Source organism: Toxotes jaculatrix, chromosome 20 (assembly GCF_017976425.1).
Source record: "Toxotes jaculatrix isolate fToxJac2 chromosome 20, fToxJac2.pri, whole genome shotgun sequence".
NCBI classification, from domain to species: domain Eukaryota; kingdom Metazoa; phylum Chordata; class Actinopteri; family Toxotidae; genus Toxotes; species Toxotes jaculatrix.
Window position 1 is genome coordinate 20,296,169 of NC_054413.1, and position 14,134 is coordinate 20,310,302.

General features: G+C 44.2%; 3 protein-coding genes across 5 annotated transcripts; all 3 read left to right on the forward strand.

The window, feature by feature from the left end:
* The first annotated feature begins 265 nt into the window (after window positions 1-265).
* zgc:56231 (uncharacterized protein LOC406257 homolog) lies at window positions 266-5,543 on the forward strand. Of its 2 annotated transcripts, none has more exons than XM_041066001.1 (18): window positions 266-380; window positions 585-680; window positions 1,256-1,375; window positions 1,585-1,723; window positions 1,797-1,981; window positions 2,087-2,174; window positions 2,353-2,529; window positions 2,631-2,742; window positions 2,822-2,884; window positions 2,968-3,114; window positions 3,322-3,490; window positions 3,613-3,792; window positions 3,961-4,100; window positions 4,240-4,405; window positions 4,538-4,646; window positions 4,765-4,835; window positions 4,930-5,049; window positions 5,205-5,543. In XM_041066001.1, exons 1-18 carry the CDS (start codon window positions 291-293, stop codon window positions 5,418-5,420), a joined length of 2,388 nt encoding a protein of 795 aa, XP_040921935.1. In that variant the 5' UTR covers window positions 266-290; the 3' UTR covers window positions 5,421-5,543. The 2 variants fall into 2 exon arrangements, with proteins under 2 accessions (XP_040921935.1, XP_040921936.1); XM_041066002.1 differs by having other exon boundaries at window positions 3,325-3,490.
* A 1,028-nt stretch (window positions 5,544-6,571) lies between these two features.
* LOC121200680 (regulator of G protein signaling 9 binding protein) lies at window positions 6,572-8,899 on the forward strand. Its single transcript, XM_041066114.1, has 3 exons — window positions 6,572-6,667; window positions 7,948-8,254; window positions 8,517-8,899. The coding sequence occupies exons 1-3, from the start codon at window positions 6,572-6,574 to the stop codon at window positions 8,897-8,899; spliced, it is 786 nt and encodes a 261-aa protein (XP_040922048.1).
* Window positions 8,900-10,095: 1,196 nt separating this feature from the next.
* On the forward strand, window positions 10,096-14,086 carry mcur1 (mitochondrial calcium uniporter regulator 1). Of its 2 annotated transcripts, XM_041065879.1 has the most exons (10): window positions 10,107-10,197; window positions 10,228-10,525; window positions 11,360-11,476; window positions 11,584-11,687; window positions 12,030-12,131; window positions 12,457-12,498; window positions 12,632-12,703; window positions 12,865-12,918; window positions 13,072-13,186; window positions 13,419-14,086. In XM_041065879.1, the coding sequence occupies exons 2-10, from the start codon at window positions 10,309-10,311 to the stop codon at window positions 13,472-13,474; spliced, it is 879 nt and encodes a 292-aa protein (XP_040921813.1). In that variant the 5' UTR covers window positions 10,107-10,197; window positions 10,228-10,308; the 3' UTR covers window positions 13,475-14,086. The 2 variants fall into 2 exon arrangements, with proteins under 2 accessions (XP_040921812.1, XP_040921813.1); XM_041065878.1 differs by having other exon boundaries at window positions 10,096-10,525.
* The last annotated feature ends 48 nt before the right edge of the window (window positions 14,087-14,134 follow it).

The following is a 14,134-nucleotide window of genomic DNA, read 5'->3' on the forward strand; positions in this document are numbered from 1 at the left end:
CAGATCCAGCCCAGCTCTCTCTGAGCTGGTTGGTTGTCCCTGGTGATTTGCTTCACTTCTCACCTGCCTTCAATTAGAAGTGATGACGAGCTGCCCCTAATTTTGAGTGGATCAGCATGAACATCAGCAGAGCTGCTTGCAGTCCAGCTCAGGGTTAAATAAGCCATCTGAAATCTTGTGAACTGTGTCTTTGAGAGTCAGAAGCTTTCAGATCTTTGATTTGAGCAGAGAACTGGTCCCAGCTTCAGTCAGTGGAGGAGGTGAAGCAGAGCTGATAGACTTGCTTCACGATGAGAACAGTCCCTGAAGCAAACGTCCGGCAGCCTGATGACTCGGACGCGACCTGTAATGTCCCACCTGACAGCCCTGCACCTCAGCAGGTAAAGTTCTGTCCCACGTTGTCTTCATCAGTCACTGATTCAGTTCAGGTTCTCAGTCCTTTTGAACTCCTGATCCACTGAATGATGATTTTTTTTGTGATTCCATGTCAGTCACTGATGAAAAGGAATGAAATTAACCCTAAAATCTCAGCTGTTCTACACTGAGCTTCATCTCTGGTCCGACTCTGTCGTCTTTGTCCTTAGACTGAAATGCCCGGTGGTGCCGAGCAGCAGACCATGAGAGTCTACCTCCGAGTCCGGCCCTTCTCTAAAGAGGAGCTGTCTGACAATGAGGACCAGGTACACACAGGAACACTGACCCATGAAGCCACATAAACTGCTTTTTATGTTTTAATTCAGTGTGCAGTATACTGACACTGGTGCTGTCGTGTTTTGCTGTTTTTCCATGTATAATTTAAAAAAGTGAGATCAGCTGCTCTTGAAGCCTGATGTCTGAGCTCTGATGATGCCTGAGAAACGAGACCCTGTGATTGGCTGTGTGCCACACTGAAATGATTTTACAGGCTCTTTTTACACGACTCATTTCACTGAGTTATCTGTCTGGTCTGATGCAGAGCTTTAATGGTAAAGTCTAATGTCACTGATCAGATAACTGTAACAGTAAAGATCTTGGCTGTTTTCCTCTGGATGGTGAAACACAGACCATGAACCATGGTGCACAAAAGGCATTGTTCTGATGAAGCTATTTGATCTTTCTTTCTTTTAAACAATAAATCTGAAAAATCAAATAATAACCTGGGAGAAGGGACGTTTGAGTCCATCCCCAGCCTCAGGGTCTGACTGAGACTGTGCTTCTTGCTTTTTATTTAAACTTTTCAATCACTGTCCCTCTTTTCTTTCTCCTCTTCTCTCAGAGCTGTGTGGTGATTGAAAGCAGCCAGACGGTGACACTGAATGCACCAAAGGGATCTGCCACCATGAAGAGCAGTGAGAAGGGCGTTGGACTGTCACTCCACAAATTCTCCTTCTCACAGGTCAGCAGAACCTGAAACCTTAGCACTGTTCACGTCGCTTGTTTGTTTTTTTTTTGTTTTTAAACTTTTAAACTTTTTTTTTAAAGCCATTTTAGGCAGGACGTTGTTGGATATCAGCTTTTTAATATCAGACACAGGAAAAGGAAAATGTCAATGAGATTTTTAAAAAAGTTTCCTGATGTAGAAACTTTTTCTCTGTGGACTTTTAGATTTTTGGAGCTGAGACGACACAGGCTGAGCTGTTTGAGAACACAGTCAAAAGCCAAATGTCTGATTTCTTGGATGGAAAGAATGCACTGATATTCAGCTATGGTGTAACCAATGCTGGGAAAACCTTCACAATCCAAGGTAAAAATGGGAACGGAAGAACATTATAATGAGCTTCAGAAGTTCTTTGGTCTAAGTAAGTTTAATGTTTCAGGAACCCCCAAAGATCCGGGAATACTCCCCCGAGTGCTGGACGCCACCTTTCAGCACATCGGAGGAGATCAGTACGAGGGCATGGACCTGAAACCCTACCTCAGGAATGATGCACAATATCTGGATCCTGACCAAGTCAAGCAGGAGAGAAGTGTCAAGGCTGCCATTTTTGCTTCAGTCAGAGAGGTGAGAGATTCTTCATGTGTAAAAGATGTTTCCTCAGCTGCGGTGCAGCCACAGTGCTCTCTGAAAGTAACCTCACACCATGTTTCTGTGTTTGGTCCCACCCAGGACTGTGATCCTCTCAGAGCCAGCAGTGGCTCAGAGGCCTGTGCTGCTCCTCGTTTTTCCTCCTCCTCCTTGTCCCACAGTCCAGCAGGTAGTCCTCTTTAAATCTACACACTGAAACAGTTTAAATGTCAGTTGTGCTGGAGGCCTCTGTCTCTGTGAGGGCCCACTGCAGCCTTTCAGGCCAGAATAATAACAAATGGCCGTGAGCATGATGGTGAAATGATTCTCTTTGGTTTTTGTTGTTCTCTGTGTTCTTCTCCTTTTAGTGTCGACCAGCATCCCAACAGAAGAGGGCAGTGAGCAGTTTGCATTATGGGTAGCATTCTTTGAAATCTACAATGAGTGTGTGTATGATCTGCTTCAACCTTCTCTGTGCACCAAGTCCAAGAAACGTGCCGCTCTTCGCGTCTGTGACGACGGGGCAGGAAACGCTTATGTTAAAGGTTTGAGACTTGTTGTTGTGTTCTGAAGAAGACACAAACATTCAGTCATGTTTTTTTATGTTGCTCCAAGAACTCCTGAAATATGTTGTAATTCATTTCAGACCTCCGGTGGATCAACATCCAGAACCTGGGCGAAGCCTCCAAACTGCTGCAGTTTGGAAACAGGAACAGAAGCGCTGCAGCCACGAAGATGAACCAGGCCTCCAGCAGAAGGCAACTGATTTCACATTTCATCACTTCTTTACCTGGTGTCATCTTCTGTTTTCAGAACTCATACCAGCTTTCTTTACAGCCACAGCATATTTACCATGAAGTTACTCAAGACTGATGGCAGCGCAGTCAAAAGGATCTCAGAGTGAGTGTCCTGTAGTGTCATCAGGAATACCTGAACCATGTGTTTGTTCAAATGTGTTTAAGTATGGCTGTTTGGCTTCTCAGGTTCTCTCTGTGTGACCTGGCTGGTTCAGAAAGATGCAACAAAACCAAGACGTTTGGAGAGAGGCTGAAGGAGGCGGGAAACATCAACAACTCCCTGCTCATTCTGGGGAAGTGCATCACTGCGCTGCGCAACAGTCAGACTGACAGGTACAGCAGCTTACAGAAGCATCAGGCATTTTTTATGGGTTTAACATAAAAGGCCAAACCTCTGAAGTGTGAACAGCTGACAGACTTCTGCACATGCTCATTGTGCTAAAAGCAAAGCACATGTTTTACCTGAGAGCGGTTTGGTGGGTTTGGTTCCAGTTTGTGTTTCTGTCTTGTTGTGCGCTCTCTTCCTCCCGTGGTGCTCAGCAGAATGAAGAGCAGCTACATTCCTTTCCGAGAGAGCAAACTCACCAAGCTCTTCCAGGCCGTTTTCTGCGGCAAAGGCAGAGCGTCGATGATCGTCAACATTAACCAGTGTGCCTCCACCTATGACGAGACTCTGCACGTGATGAAATTCTCTGCTGTTGCCAAACAGGTGAGTCTGAGTAGCCCACATACTGGTGCGAGAGGAATCAGCCTGATGAGACGGATCATAAAGAATCTCTGTGAGCTATAGCAGATCTGGTGCACAGCTAATCTCACCTGTGCGGACTGCAGGTGGTGCAGGTGATCCCAGACAAGCCTCTGGAGTCTCTGGCCCCTTGTCTGGTCGGTCGCAACGGCAAACCTTTGGTGAGGAATGGGATGATTGACAACCAGGCCCTGGAGAGCTTCCTGTCTGAAGAGGAGCTGCTTGATGAGGAAGATGAGGCCGACATGTCTCTGCTGCCACAGAATGTACTGCTACTGCTCCATGTTTCTTTCAAACATTGATTCATACATGTACTAGAAACACAAGAAGTGAGCCCAGAGTGTCAGGATCAGCAGTATTACACTCGGGCTCGTCATATGAAGACATGAAGTGTGATCTCCTGCAGTGAATGTTTTACTCTTAAACTTTCTCAGGAGCTTGTGAATCTGATTGAGAGCCTCCGAGCGAAACTCCTGGCTGAGAGAAGAAGAAACCTGGTGCAGGAAATGGAGATTCGAAAGGAAATGGGAGATGCCATGATACAGCAGCTCATGGAGAGCGAAGAACTCCGCTCGTACGTTCCTCTTATTCATTCTTGCAACTTTTTGTGTTTTCAGTTTGTTTGGTACAGAATACATGAACCTTTCATACATGCATTTGTTGTCAGCATCAAAGTAAAACTGTGGTTAAAGTCCTAAACTTTGACTGTGCAGTCGTCAGGTAGAAGAGCTGAAGGAGAGCTACCAAGAAAAGCTGGAGAACACATTTGAGATGTACAAGGATGTTATCAAAGAACACGCCTACCAGAACGCTCTGAACAGCCTGGAGGACGATTATGTGCCTCTGGACGAGTTCATCGCAGAGCAGGAGAAAGTAGAGGTAAGTCATTTTATTGGCTCTTCACAGGTCAGTCTTCACCTTTAACCCTGACATTACCAGCTTTATAGCAGCCTGGTAATGTCAGTAGATCTGTCGTTAAAACATCCAGTTTGGCTCTTACCACCTGTGCAGGTCCTCAGGCGTAAAGTGTCAGAGCTGGAGACCCTCACGTCCGGTGTCAGTGGAGTTTCAGCTGTTCCATCAGTGCACCAGTCCTCCCAGACTCAAGCACCAGCAGCAGGTTAGCATGAAGCCTAGCATCCTCCCTGACAGGAGGCACAGACCACAGCGTTTAAACCTGAGTGCTTCAAAATACAGACGTGTTGTGTTCGGCTTGTTAACTCATTTCACCCACACAGGCGACGATCGATGCAAACGGCTGTACAAAGAGAAATGTGCCATGGAGAGGATGTGTGAGGATAAACAACAGGTAACACAACAAAATCACACTGTGTGTCCTGGTCAACACTGAGATTAGTCCACAGATGTAACGACAGACTCTCCATTAAATGTTTGGCCGTCAGTTGATTTTGTCCCTGGAGAAGAGGCTGATGGAGCTCAGTGAAACGCTTCAGAAGGTCAGAGATGGCTTCCTGGAGAAATCAGCTGATCTGGAGGCTCTGCAGAGGAAGTGTGATGACCAGGTGATGTCACTCAAAGTGGGGCGGGGTTTGAGGGCAGCTCATCAACAGTTAAAACACAATGAAGTAATACTTATGACTTTAAGAATAATGTAATGTGAGCCGTCTGACATGTCCCCAAGGTGAATGTTTGTGTTCTGTTTTTTTCCCCCATCAAGACCAAATCTATTGACGACGTCCTCCGGCAGAATGTTGAGAAGGATAGGGAGATTACCTCACTAAAGGAAGAACTTGCCAAAGTCTCCCAGAAGTCCCCTGTGCGGTCCAAGACCAAGCGCGGCCTGCTCGCCAACATCAGGGAGGCGGTTACTTCTCCACGGAAGGGAGCGGCTGGTCGATCTCTCAGGAAAACAGTTCGGACTGCACATCACTGAACAGGCTTTTGCAAACTTCTCATGGATGGTTTAAGGGGACCTGGAACAGAGAAACCCTAACAATCCCAGAGAAATGGCTGGAGTGAGCCTCATTTACTGTCTTTTATTCAGGTGCAGTGTGTTTCTTGTGTTGTTGTTGTTGTTTTGTTGTTTTTTTTTAATGTTTTTGTTTTTAATAAATTGAATTGTTCAGACTTCAGGTTGTTTATCTCGACTGATTCATTTGTAAACCTTCTGCTCTGAGCACCGTGACATGATGTCCTTTCATAGCCACAGCTTACACACATGCTTTCTGTCCTTTTTGCAGATAAAAAGCTTGTTATACACGCGCTCATACTCTGCTATAGAAACATCACGCCAGGGAATTCATGCTTGGTCCACCCTGAACCTTTTATCCGCCTGGTCAAACGAGGCCATCCATTATCTACAGCCTGAGGAAACATAAACCACTAAAGGTCCTGAGAGGACAAAGAAACCATGTGCAACTTCACTAAAGTGCATCATTCTCCACTATCTAATTTGCTTATTGGTCTGTTTTACGCTCAGAAAAAAAAAATGTAATCCTTAGCCAACATGATATATGGAAAATGAGGATGATAAATCCTCCGTGCTAATAAAAAGTTTGTCAGGTATGTTGCATGTTGGCTTTACAGCTGAGTGAGCGAGGTGTGTCCAGTGGTGTGTGAGGTAACGGCGCAGCCTCCTCCTCAGTTAGAGAAGGGGCCATTGTGGTCGACAGCCAGCTGCTCTTCTATCTCTCTGGTCCCAGTGTCAGTTAATGAGATTAGCTGTTCGTCTTAGCCTGCGTCAGTGCAAAGGGGTCAGTCACAGGATTAGCACCTTGCTTAAGTGTTACATCAGTTTAATACACTTTTTTTCTTCATTACTTTGATTTTCCCACTTCTGGCTCTTTGTGGGTCATTTTTCAGCCTGCACAGCATGTTGAGCTGTAATCGCAGTTAAGTTTACAGGAGTGGAATACTGCAGAGCATCATGCGGCCTTGGGACTGAGTCTGCCTCGACCCTCAGCCACTGAATGAAGCATCTTCCAGGGGAAGGAAAGGAGCAGGGGCAGCCAGAGAAGTGAAGGGCAGCTGGGCCAAACTCTTGCCTGCTGCGGCAGAGTCTGAGGCTCTGCTCGGGTCATCCTCATGCCACTTGTAAATAACAAAGTGGGAGATGACGGCACAGTCGGCACAGACAAGGCTTTGGCTGATGGAAAAGCTCTGGTGGATTCTCTGATGAAGGTAAACCTCTGTGTTTGAACAGTTTTTATTTCTGCTGCAACTGTTTAGGAACGGACGAGAGCTGTGGTCTGATTCTGCTCTGAGGTTTGTTACATAAACAGCTTTATTCATTTTTACATTTGTAGAAGCAGGTGCAGGTTGTCATCAAACACACTTCTGAAAATGAAATGTCATAAATCTCCAAACCTCCACTGAATTTTATATACAAATATGTGTGACTTAGAGAAACATTTGAAAAAAGGCAGTTCAGTTTTGCATGACACCGGGAAAATGTATAAAAAGTTAATTATCTTTTGCATCCTCACTATTTTATTTTATTTTTTTTAAACTCTGAGAACTAAACACACACGACACTGAAGCATCATCTTTTTTCCCCTGTGGCTAAAAAAGCACTTTCAGTGAAAAGAATTTCTTGGTCCACTGCATCTTTGTGATCGTTCCAGTATGTGTATTAGATAAAACCACGGCCGTGTCCAGCTTTTTCACTCACTTACTAATAACTATTTTGTTGTTTTAACTCAAATGTACTGTACTGTTTGGACTGTTAATTTATGTTGTAGAATGATTTTTGCACAGTGACAATCACAGCTAATGTTTTTCCTGTTACTTTGCAGGTTGCACTTAATGATTGGATTTCACCCTGTAGTCTTATTATTCTTAAAAGAACTGATCTGTTTTCCGGAGCATCTTAGCAGCAGAGGGCACAGTAAAGATAAAAATACATAAATAAATAAAAATACAAGCAATCAGAGACTTTTTTTCATGTGACAAGCATCCAAGGTTTAAATCTTGTAAAAACACATTATGCAAAGCTGAAAATGTGAATGAACACAGTTGTAGTTGTTGTTCTCAGCGTGCTGCTGACTCCTCCACGTCTTAAAAATGGGCCACTGGTGCTCTGAGTCCACAAGGTTGTTTTGGCTTATCTAGAAATAGATCGATGATAATGAGATTATTCATAATATTTTTCATTGAAACCACAGCTGCTAATCCTCCGGGGTAAAGCTGATGCCTATTAATAAAACACTGCTGCCGTATGATTGAGATCATGAAACCATAACGACTGAGATGAATTGTGATCATGGTTTTTTCTCAGTTGTCCAAAAACAGGTCATAGTGTTCATCTCTGTCCTGAGGCATCATCATGTGTGAATGAATCTGTCTTGGTGATGTGCTCAGTAGTGGGTCGCTCAGTGCACAGTACCTCTGAGTGATCCCTGCCTCCAGCACCTGGAATGAAAAGAAAAGAAATGAAACTTTACTTCTTGCTCCTCACACAGGTGGTGGCCTGTTACCGGCACTTGGCCTCATGTGTTGGCGGGTGCACCGACAGCCTGCAGCTGCGGGACGAGCTGCGACAGACGAGAGAAAAGGCCCAAAAGTTGTCCTCGTCCATCTGTTGTCACCTGACCTCACATCTCCGCGATAAAAATCTGCCTGCGGAGCAGCGGAAGGAGATGGAGCTCCTCTGGGTGGCCTTCTCCTCCAGCCTGGAGCTCCTCCACGCTGACATGAGCAAAGTTTTCAGCGTGGGCGACGTCTTCTCTCTGGCCAACACTGCTACGCTGGTGCAAACCGGCCTTCAAGGTAAATGATGAACCCTGCACAGGTTATTCCACACCTGAGGCAACTTCTGGAACCAGATGAAACTGCTGGATGATCAGTTGTAGTGTGTATTCTTCAGTTAACAGTCAGGATGGTTGAAGGCAGCTGATCAAACCTTTTAAATATGTGTTTGATTCCATATGAATGAGTGAATGTTCAAATGATCATCATGATGAAGCAGGTCCAGTCATGTTGTGAACATATTGCGCAGATTAAAACTCTGGGTTTGATGCTGGTTTTGCAGGAGGAGGCAGTGAGGTGGCAGCTCGGGCGCTCAGTGTGCCGGACCTGAACCAGGCCCAGACTCAGGCCCCCTCGGCGGACCTGGAGAGCCAGGAGCGCAGCACCATGGAGCAGGAGATCAGCCGAATGGACCACATGATCGACGACATGGAGATGAAAGTGAACGTGCTGCGGTGGATGGTGGAGCCCCGCGGGCCGCAGTACGCAGACCCGCTCAGCAGCACCGACAGCGCCTCCCTGGCTCTGCTCTCCGTGGATGGTGATGAGGAGCAGCCTGGACACCAGCCTCTCTGCCAGCGCAGTCACATCTTTGTGCTCTTATTGCTGTTTGCTGTTGTTTTGGTGGCTGCCACTTTATCAGTCTGTGTTGTCCTCTTCTCATGAGCAGAACCTTAATACACTCAACTTCTTTTTCTGTAAAACCTCAGAAAGATGCTCAGTAACACTGTAAAAAATGGCAAGCTTTGCAAGTACAACGGCTTTGTCTTTACATACTCTTTACAAAACGTTAGATTTTGTTATAGCAACTGAATTATTTACTAGTGCATCATATTAAAAAAACACAGAAATCAATCAAACCAGTTTGCCATTTATTGCAGTGAATCCAAAGCTGCCATATACTTTGAACTATCTTTGTTGAACAAAGTGACCATAAAAATAAGTGGTTGTCGGTTAGAAGTGATTTAATAAAATAAAATATTATATATATTATATTATAGGGCAGGTGGTTGACTTTATCTACTCAACTGTAAAAAGATAGAGCTAATGATTTCCCCTCGTTCCTGTACAGAATGTTTTCCTGAATAGTTTGTGATACATGAAAAGAATTTCTGAAATGTCAGAAAGACGCTTGTCACATTTTTTCCTTATTGCCATCAAGAAGAAATAGGTGCTGATGCTTTGTAGTTTATCTGTAATAAGCAGAATATTGTTCTTTTCAGATTCAGTGTTATTGCGTATATAATCTGTGCTGTAGAGACCAGTGTAGAGTTCTGCTTTATAAACGTATGGACTTTGATATGACACTGTGTTGTTTCCTATTCGTTTTTATTTATTAGCATCTTGGTAGATCACTGGAGCAGCAGTGTGTGTGTGTGTGTGTGTGTGTGTGTGTGTGTGTGTGTGTGTGAAGCAGCAGGAAACGTTCAGAATTCAAATGCATTGAATTAATGATCCTGTTCCTTTAAATTACATTTAAAACGGGTAAAAACAGAATCAGGGAAAATCTGTGGGGTTTGAATGTGACATGGTTTATAACAAACCAAGTGAAGGTAACGTCTCACACAGACAGTGAGAGGGTTCAGGGTGGACTGAGCAGCCATCCTTCATGGCTGGTAGAGCTAAACCGAACCAGGCCCAACCCGGACTCAAAGCCATTTCCCCCTCCCCTGTGACCACAACCAGGTCCTGTGGGAGCGTGACTTTATTTCAGTATTGACTTCATCATTACATCAAGTTTTAACATATTTATACAAATTTATTTAAAAGGTAAAAAATCTTTTATTCTTTCTATTTTCTCAACAAACACACACACACTTTAATCTGAAAGGTGAGACCGGATGTCCGGGGGTTTCATGTTTCAGTGAGTTGACGGTGGGACAGAAAGTAGGTGAGAAGTGTCCGTGAAACTGTCTCAGGTGCTGCTGTCTCAGGCGCTGCTGTCAAAGGCGATCCTGTCTCAGGTGATCCTGTCTCAGGTGATCCGGTCTCAGGTGATCCGGTCCCAGGTGATTCTCAGACGGAAGTACAGCCCTGCACTTTAACGCGCTCGCGGCGGGACGCAGTTTGGGACCATGGTGTTCAAACGGTGTCATTCGCGGCTGAAACCTTCAGCTTTTAACCGCCCACGGAGGCGCTGGGAGTCCTCTTCCACCCAGGACCGAGGGGGCAGCTTCATTTCCCCGACCACGTCGACCCTGACAGCCGTCAACACGCCGCCGTGGGGAGGGGGACGAGCTCCTGGACAGAAGACAGTGCGTGTCCCCGCTGTGTCACGGATGTCTGTCAGAGGTAACTGGGTCTTACAGACAGTTGATGATGTCCACAGTTACTGCATGAGAACAGCTTCTCTTTAAACTGAGCCATAAACCCAGTGAGGAGGAGCCTTCATCCAGTCACACTCACTAACTTAGCTCAGGATCATGTCAGATTAAAAGTCCTGCTGAGGTCATTTACTCTGAAAGGTGGTGTTAGAGCATCTCCATTGTAATGGCCACACAGACCAGATGTGCAGCTGGTATTACACAGTAACTCAGTGTTCACCAGTTCGTGTGTGAACCGTTTGGCCTGGGAATGCTGGTCCGCACCCAGTCTGGATTAGGTTTCAATCTGATCCACATCTGATTGGATCCTCTGAATCCACAGATCACAGACAGGTCCAGCTCTCTGCGTGCAGCTCAGTGTGGGACACGTGTGAAGCATCAGACCCTGATTCTCCATGTTTTCAGTAGAAACCTCTGCCCACATCTCACACAGTGTTTACATCATACACCACAGAGCCTCTTTTTTCCTGCTCCGTCACCTTTACACTGGCATTGTTGTGTTTTTAAACGTGTTTCAAAACAGCCGACAGTTCTTCTGTTCTAAGAGAAAACACCTTCATATTATGGAACTATGTAATATAAACATAATGCTCCAACATATAAAAGGAAACTACTGTTCTAAGTATATGTCCCACGTGCTGACAGAAGGTGCGACAAACAGCAATGAGTAAACACACAAACGCTTTGATTTGTGCAGTGACGTGTGCAGTGACATGTGCAGTGACGTACAGAGTGTAATGCAAAAAAGACTGATGCTGAAAGTGGTGTTTAAAATCTTCCTTCTGAACACGTCTTCTTTCAGAGCTCAGCACCTCCATCAGAGCTTTCCAGTACGACGTGAAACCAGAGGTCCCGAAGTCTGAGGGCCGGAAGCTGTTCTTCGACACACATGCTGTTGTACGGCTCCTTGAAGAAAATGGTTTGGTCTTTTCAGTAACTTCGGACGTGCTCACGCTGTCGCTCTGAGACCATAATAACTATCTCTGCTGATTTTCCTCATTAAGAAACATTTTCTTCCATCGACAGGTTTCACAACTCAGCAGGCCGAGGTGATGGTCGGCGTGCTGGTGAGGACGACTAACTCTAACATGGATGTCATCTATAATGACATGGTAACCAAGGTGCAGCAGGTGAGGCTGTTTAATGACACAGGTTTGTGTATTGGTCATTTACTGTAAACACAGTAGTAAACATTGTTCTCAGTCTCCCTGCAGTCGAATGTCTGTTTGATTATGTGAAAGTGAAAACACTTGTATTGCTAATGAAGCTGAATTCAGATGTAAGCAGACCTGTGGTATCTGCAGGTCAGTCAGGGATGTGACTGTTTTACATTTTCTTCCTGTATGTTGAGTTTAACATGTTTACTGTTTACTCTTTGTTTCTCTCAGCCAGTGAAACTCCACATGAGTGTTTTACTTTGTGGTACTTGGTTTGTCTTTTTAACTGCTGTGTGTGTTGTGTGACTTTGGCAGGAGATAATGCTGCAGCATGTGATGTCTAAAATAGCATCTGTGAAGAAGGACATGATAATCCTGGAGAAGAGCGAGTTCTCCACGTTACTGGCAGAGAATGAGGTACGAGGTTTCCTGTTAGACGCATCTGTGCCACATCCATGTACACAAACTGATGTGGACTAAAGTCCATGCACTTTAAAGCAGGAACATGTATTAGTTATTGTTTAATTGAAGTCTTGAAGTGTTGGATCATTAGATGATTAAATCAGTCAGGTTAATGAAAATGAGTCACACCAGATAATATGGAAGAGTGAGACTGCTGCCTGTTGATTTTGTTGCTTTTTGTTTGTCGTGTTTGTCAGAAGTTGGAACATGAATGAGAATCTGTGTCTTGTACAGTGAGTTTGTTAGTGTGACTAAAGATTTCCAATATTTTAACATCCAGAAACTTAAGGTCCAGTTACTGCTGCTCCGGGTCCAACTGGCTGTAAGTGCTTAACCTGATTTACTCAGCTCAGTTCATGTCCTGGTTTTATCTTCATCATCTCTTTGTCATCCGAGATGTTTTTACTAACCAGTGGTTTTGTTGTGTATTTCCTTTGTGTGTCGTCACCTTGCAGGATGTAATGAATAAAGTTCGCTCAGACAATATTTTGGACATGAATTTGGAGAAAAGCCGTGTAAAGGAATTGGTAAGTGTTTGAGGAAATTCAGTAATCCATCATGTTCAGTACCTAAACTCTCTGAGTTAAAGGGTTGATGGATTAATAAATAAACAGTGAACCTGAGAGGTCTTGTCCTACATCCCGCTCTGTGTTCCTCTTCAAAATAAAACATTTTTTATCGTTTTCAGAAAGCAGAGCATGAGAAGAAGCTTCTGGAAACGCGAACTGAAATTATGGAAATGGTTTGTAAATGTGCAGCGCACCTACGTGTTTCCCATCGTGTCACGTGTCATTTTTACTCGATGGTAATCGACATTATGTGCAGCCACCGACAGAGGCTGGTCTTTGGTGAGGCTCATCTCTGATGCCTGTGTCTAACTGCCTTTTTTTCACAGACTGCAGAGCAAGATCGTCATTTGACTCAGACCAACATGAAAATAGACACTGAGGTGGCTGGTTTGAAAACCATGTTAGAGTCGCATAAACTGGATACTATCAAATACCTGGCAGGTAGGACATGGAACACGCACGTCGTTGAATCAGCAGTCATAACCTCGGTGGTGGTCTTTTGTTCCTGAAACCCTCATTAATACAGTATTTACATTACTTATACTGCTTATACACAAAATTATGTATGTTCATATGGGTAAAGCTAGTTTAATTTAAAAATTTAAGCATTATTCATTTTAAAAAATCGTCACTGTGACTAATGAATGGGCTCTGCTTTCATTTCCTCCTTTAGGTTCAGTGTTCACCTGTCTCACTGTGGTCCTGGGTTTCTATCGCATCTGGATGTAAACAGTTATCAGTGCACAGCAACATGTGCCAGATGTTTTGGTGAGAAAGCCCAGGATCCACATCAAATGATGCTCTGACCTGTCACGATGTCCTGCAGTGGACATCAGGCTGTGCCGTCAGAGCAGACCTGACCTTACTCACCTGTAAGCTGCCTGTTTGAACTGAATCAATCAGCATTCAGAGACCAATTCTCTTGCACATCTGACCTCGTTTTTTTTGCATTTTATTGATGAATATAAATTTGTGTTCACTGTTGCCATCTAATGCTTTTACCATCATATTCTGAAAGAAAGATAAACTGAGAAGTAGAAGATTTTTCCATCACTTTCTGATCAAATGAAAATTAGATTCTCATAAAAGCTTTGGACTGTGGGCGCAGTGAACAAGAAGTCTAGTAGTCTACCTGTAAAAATTCAGGTAAGACTTTTTATAATGGTGTGTAGATATTTTATTTATGTATAAATATATTAAGCTGAAGATAAGCTACCGGACACTTAACCACTATATTATCACAGATATTTTACTTTCTGGTTTTTGTTTTCTCAATTAATATTTTAACAGGATGTTTGGACTGATGTTATCTGAAATGCATAATAAATGTATACTCTGTGATGATTTTGTGTAGCTGGTTCTTTGATGGCACTGTTGTTGGGAGCAGCT

Excerpts from the sequence above, each read along its gene's own strand:
- LOC121200680 (XM_041066114.1), top strand. The coding sequence starts at position 6,572 with ATGCCACTTGTAAATAACAAAGTGGGAGATGACGGCACAGTCGGCACA. Across the intron at positions 6,668-7,947 it reads TGGTGGATTCTCTGATGAAG|GTGGTGGCCTGTTACCGGCA; the intron begins GTAAACCTCTGT and ends CTCCTCACACAG. Across the intron at positions 8,255-8,516 it reads GGTGCAAACCGGCCTTCAAG|GAGGAGGCAGTGAGGTGGCA; the intron begins GTAAATGATGAA and ends CTGGTTTTGCAG.
- zgc:56231 (XM_041066001.1), top strand. The coding sequence starts at position 291 with ATGAGAACAGTCCCTGAAGCAAACGTCCGGCAGCCTGATGACTCGGAC. Across the intron at positions 381-584 it reads ACAGCCCTGCACCTCAGCAG|ACTGAAATGCCCGGTGGTGC; the intron begins GTAAAGTTCTGT and ends CTTTGTCCTTAG. Across the intron at positions 681-1,255 it reads TGTCTGACAATGAGGACCAG|AGCTGTGTGGTGATTGAAAG; the intron begins GTACACACAGGA and ends CTCTTCTCTCAG.
- mcur1 (XM_041065878.1), top strand. The coding sequence starts at position 10,309 with ATGGTGTTCAAACGGTGTCATTCGCGGCTGAAACCTTCAGCTTTTAAC. Across the intron at positions 10,526-11,359 it reads GTCACGGATGTCTGTCAGAG|AGCTCAGCACCTCCATCAGA; the intron begins GTAACTGGGTCT and ends GTCTTCTTTCAG. Across the intron at positions 13,187-13,418 it reads TACTATCAAATACCTGGCAG|GTTCAGTGTTCACCTGTCTC; the intron begins GTAGGACATGGA and ends TTCCTCCTTTAG.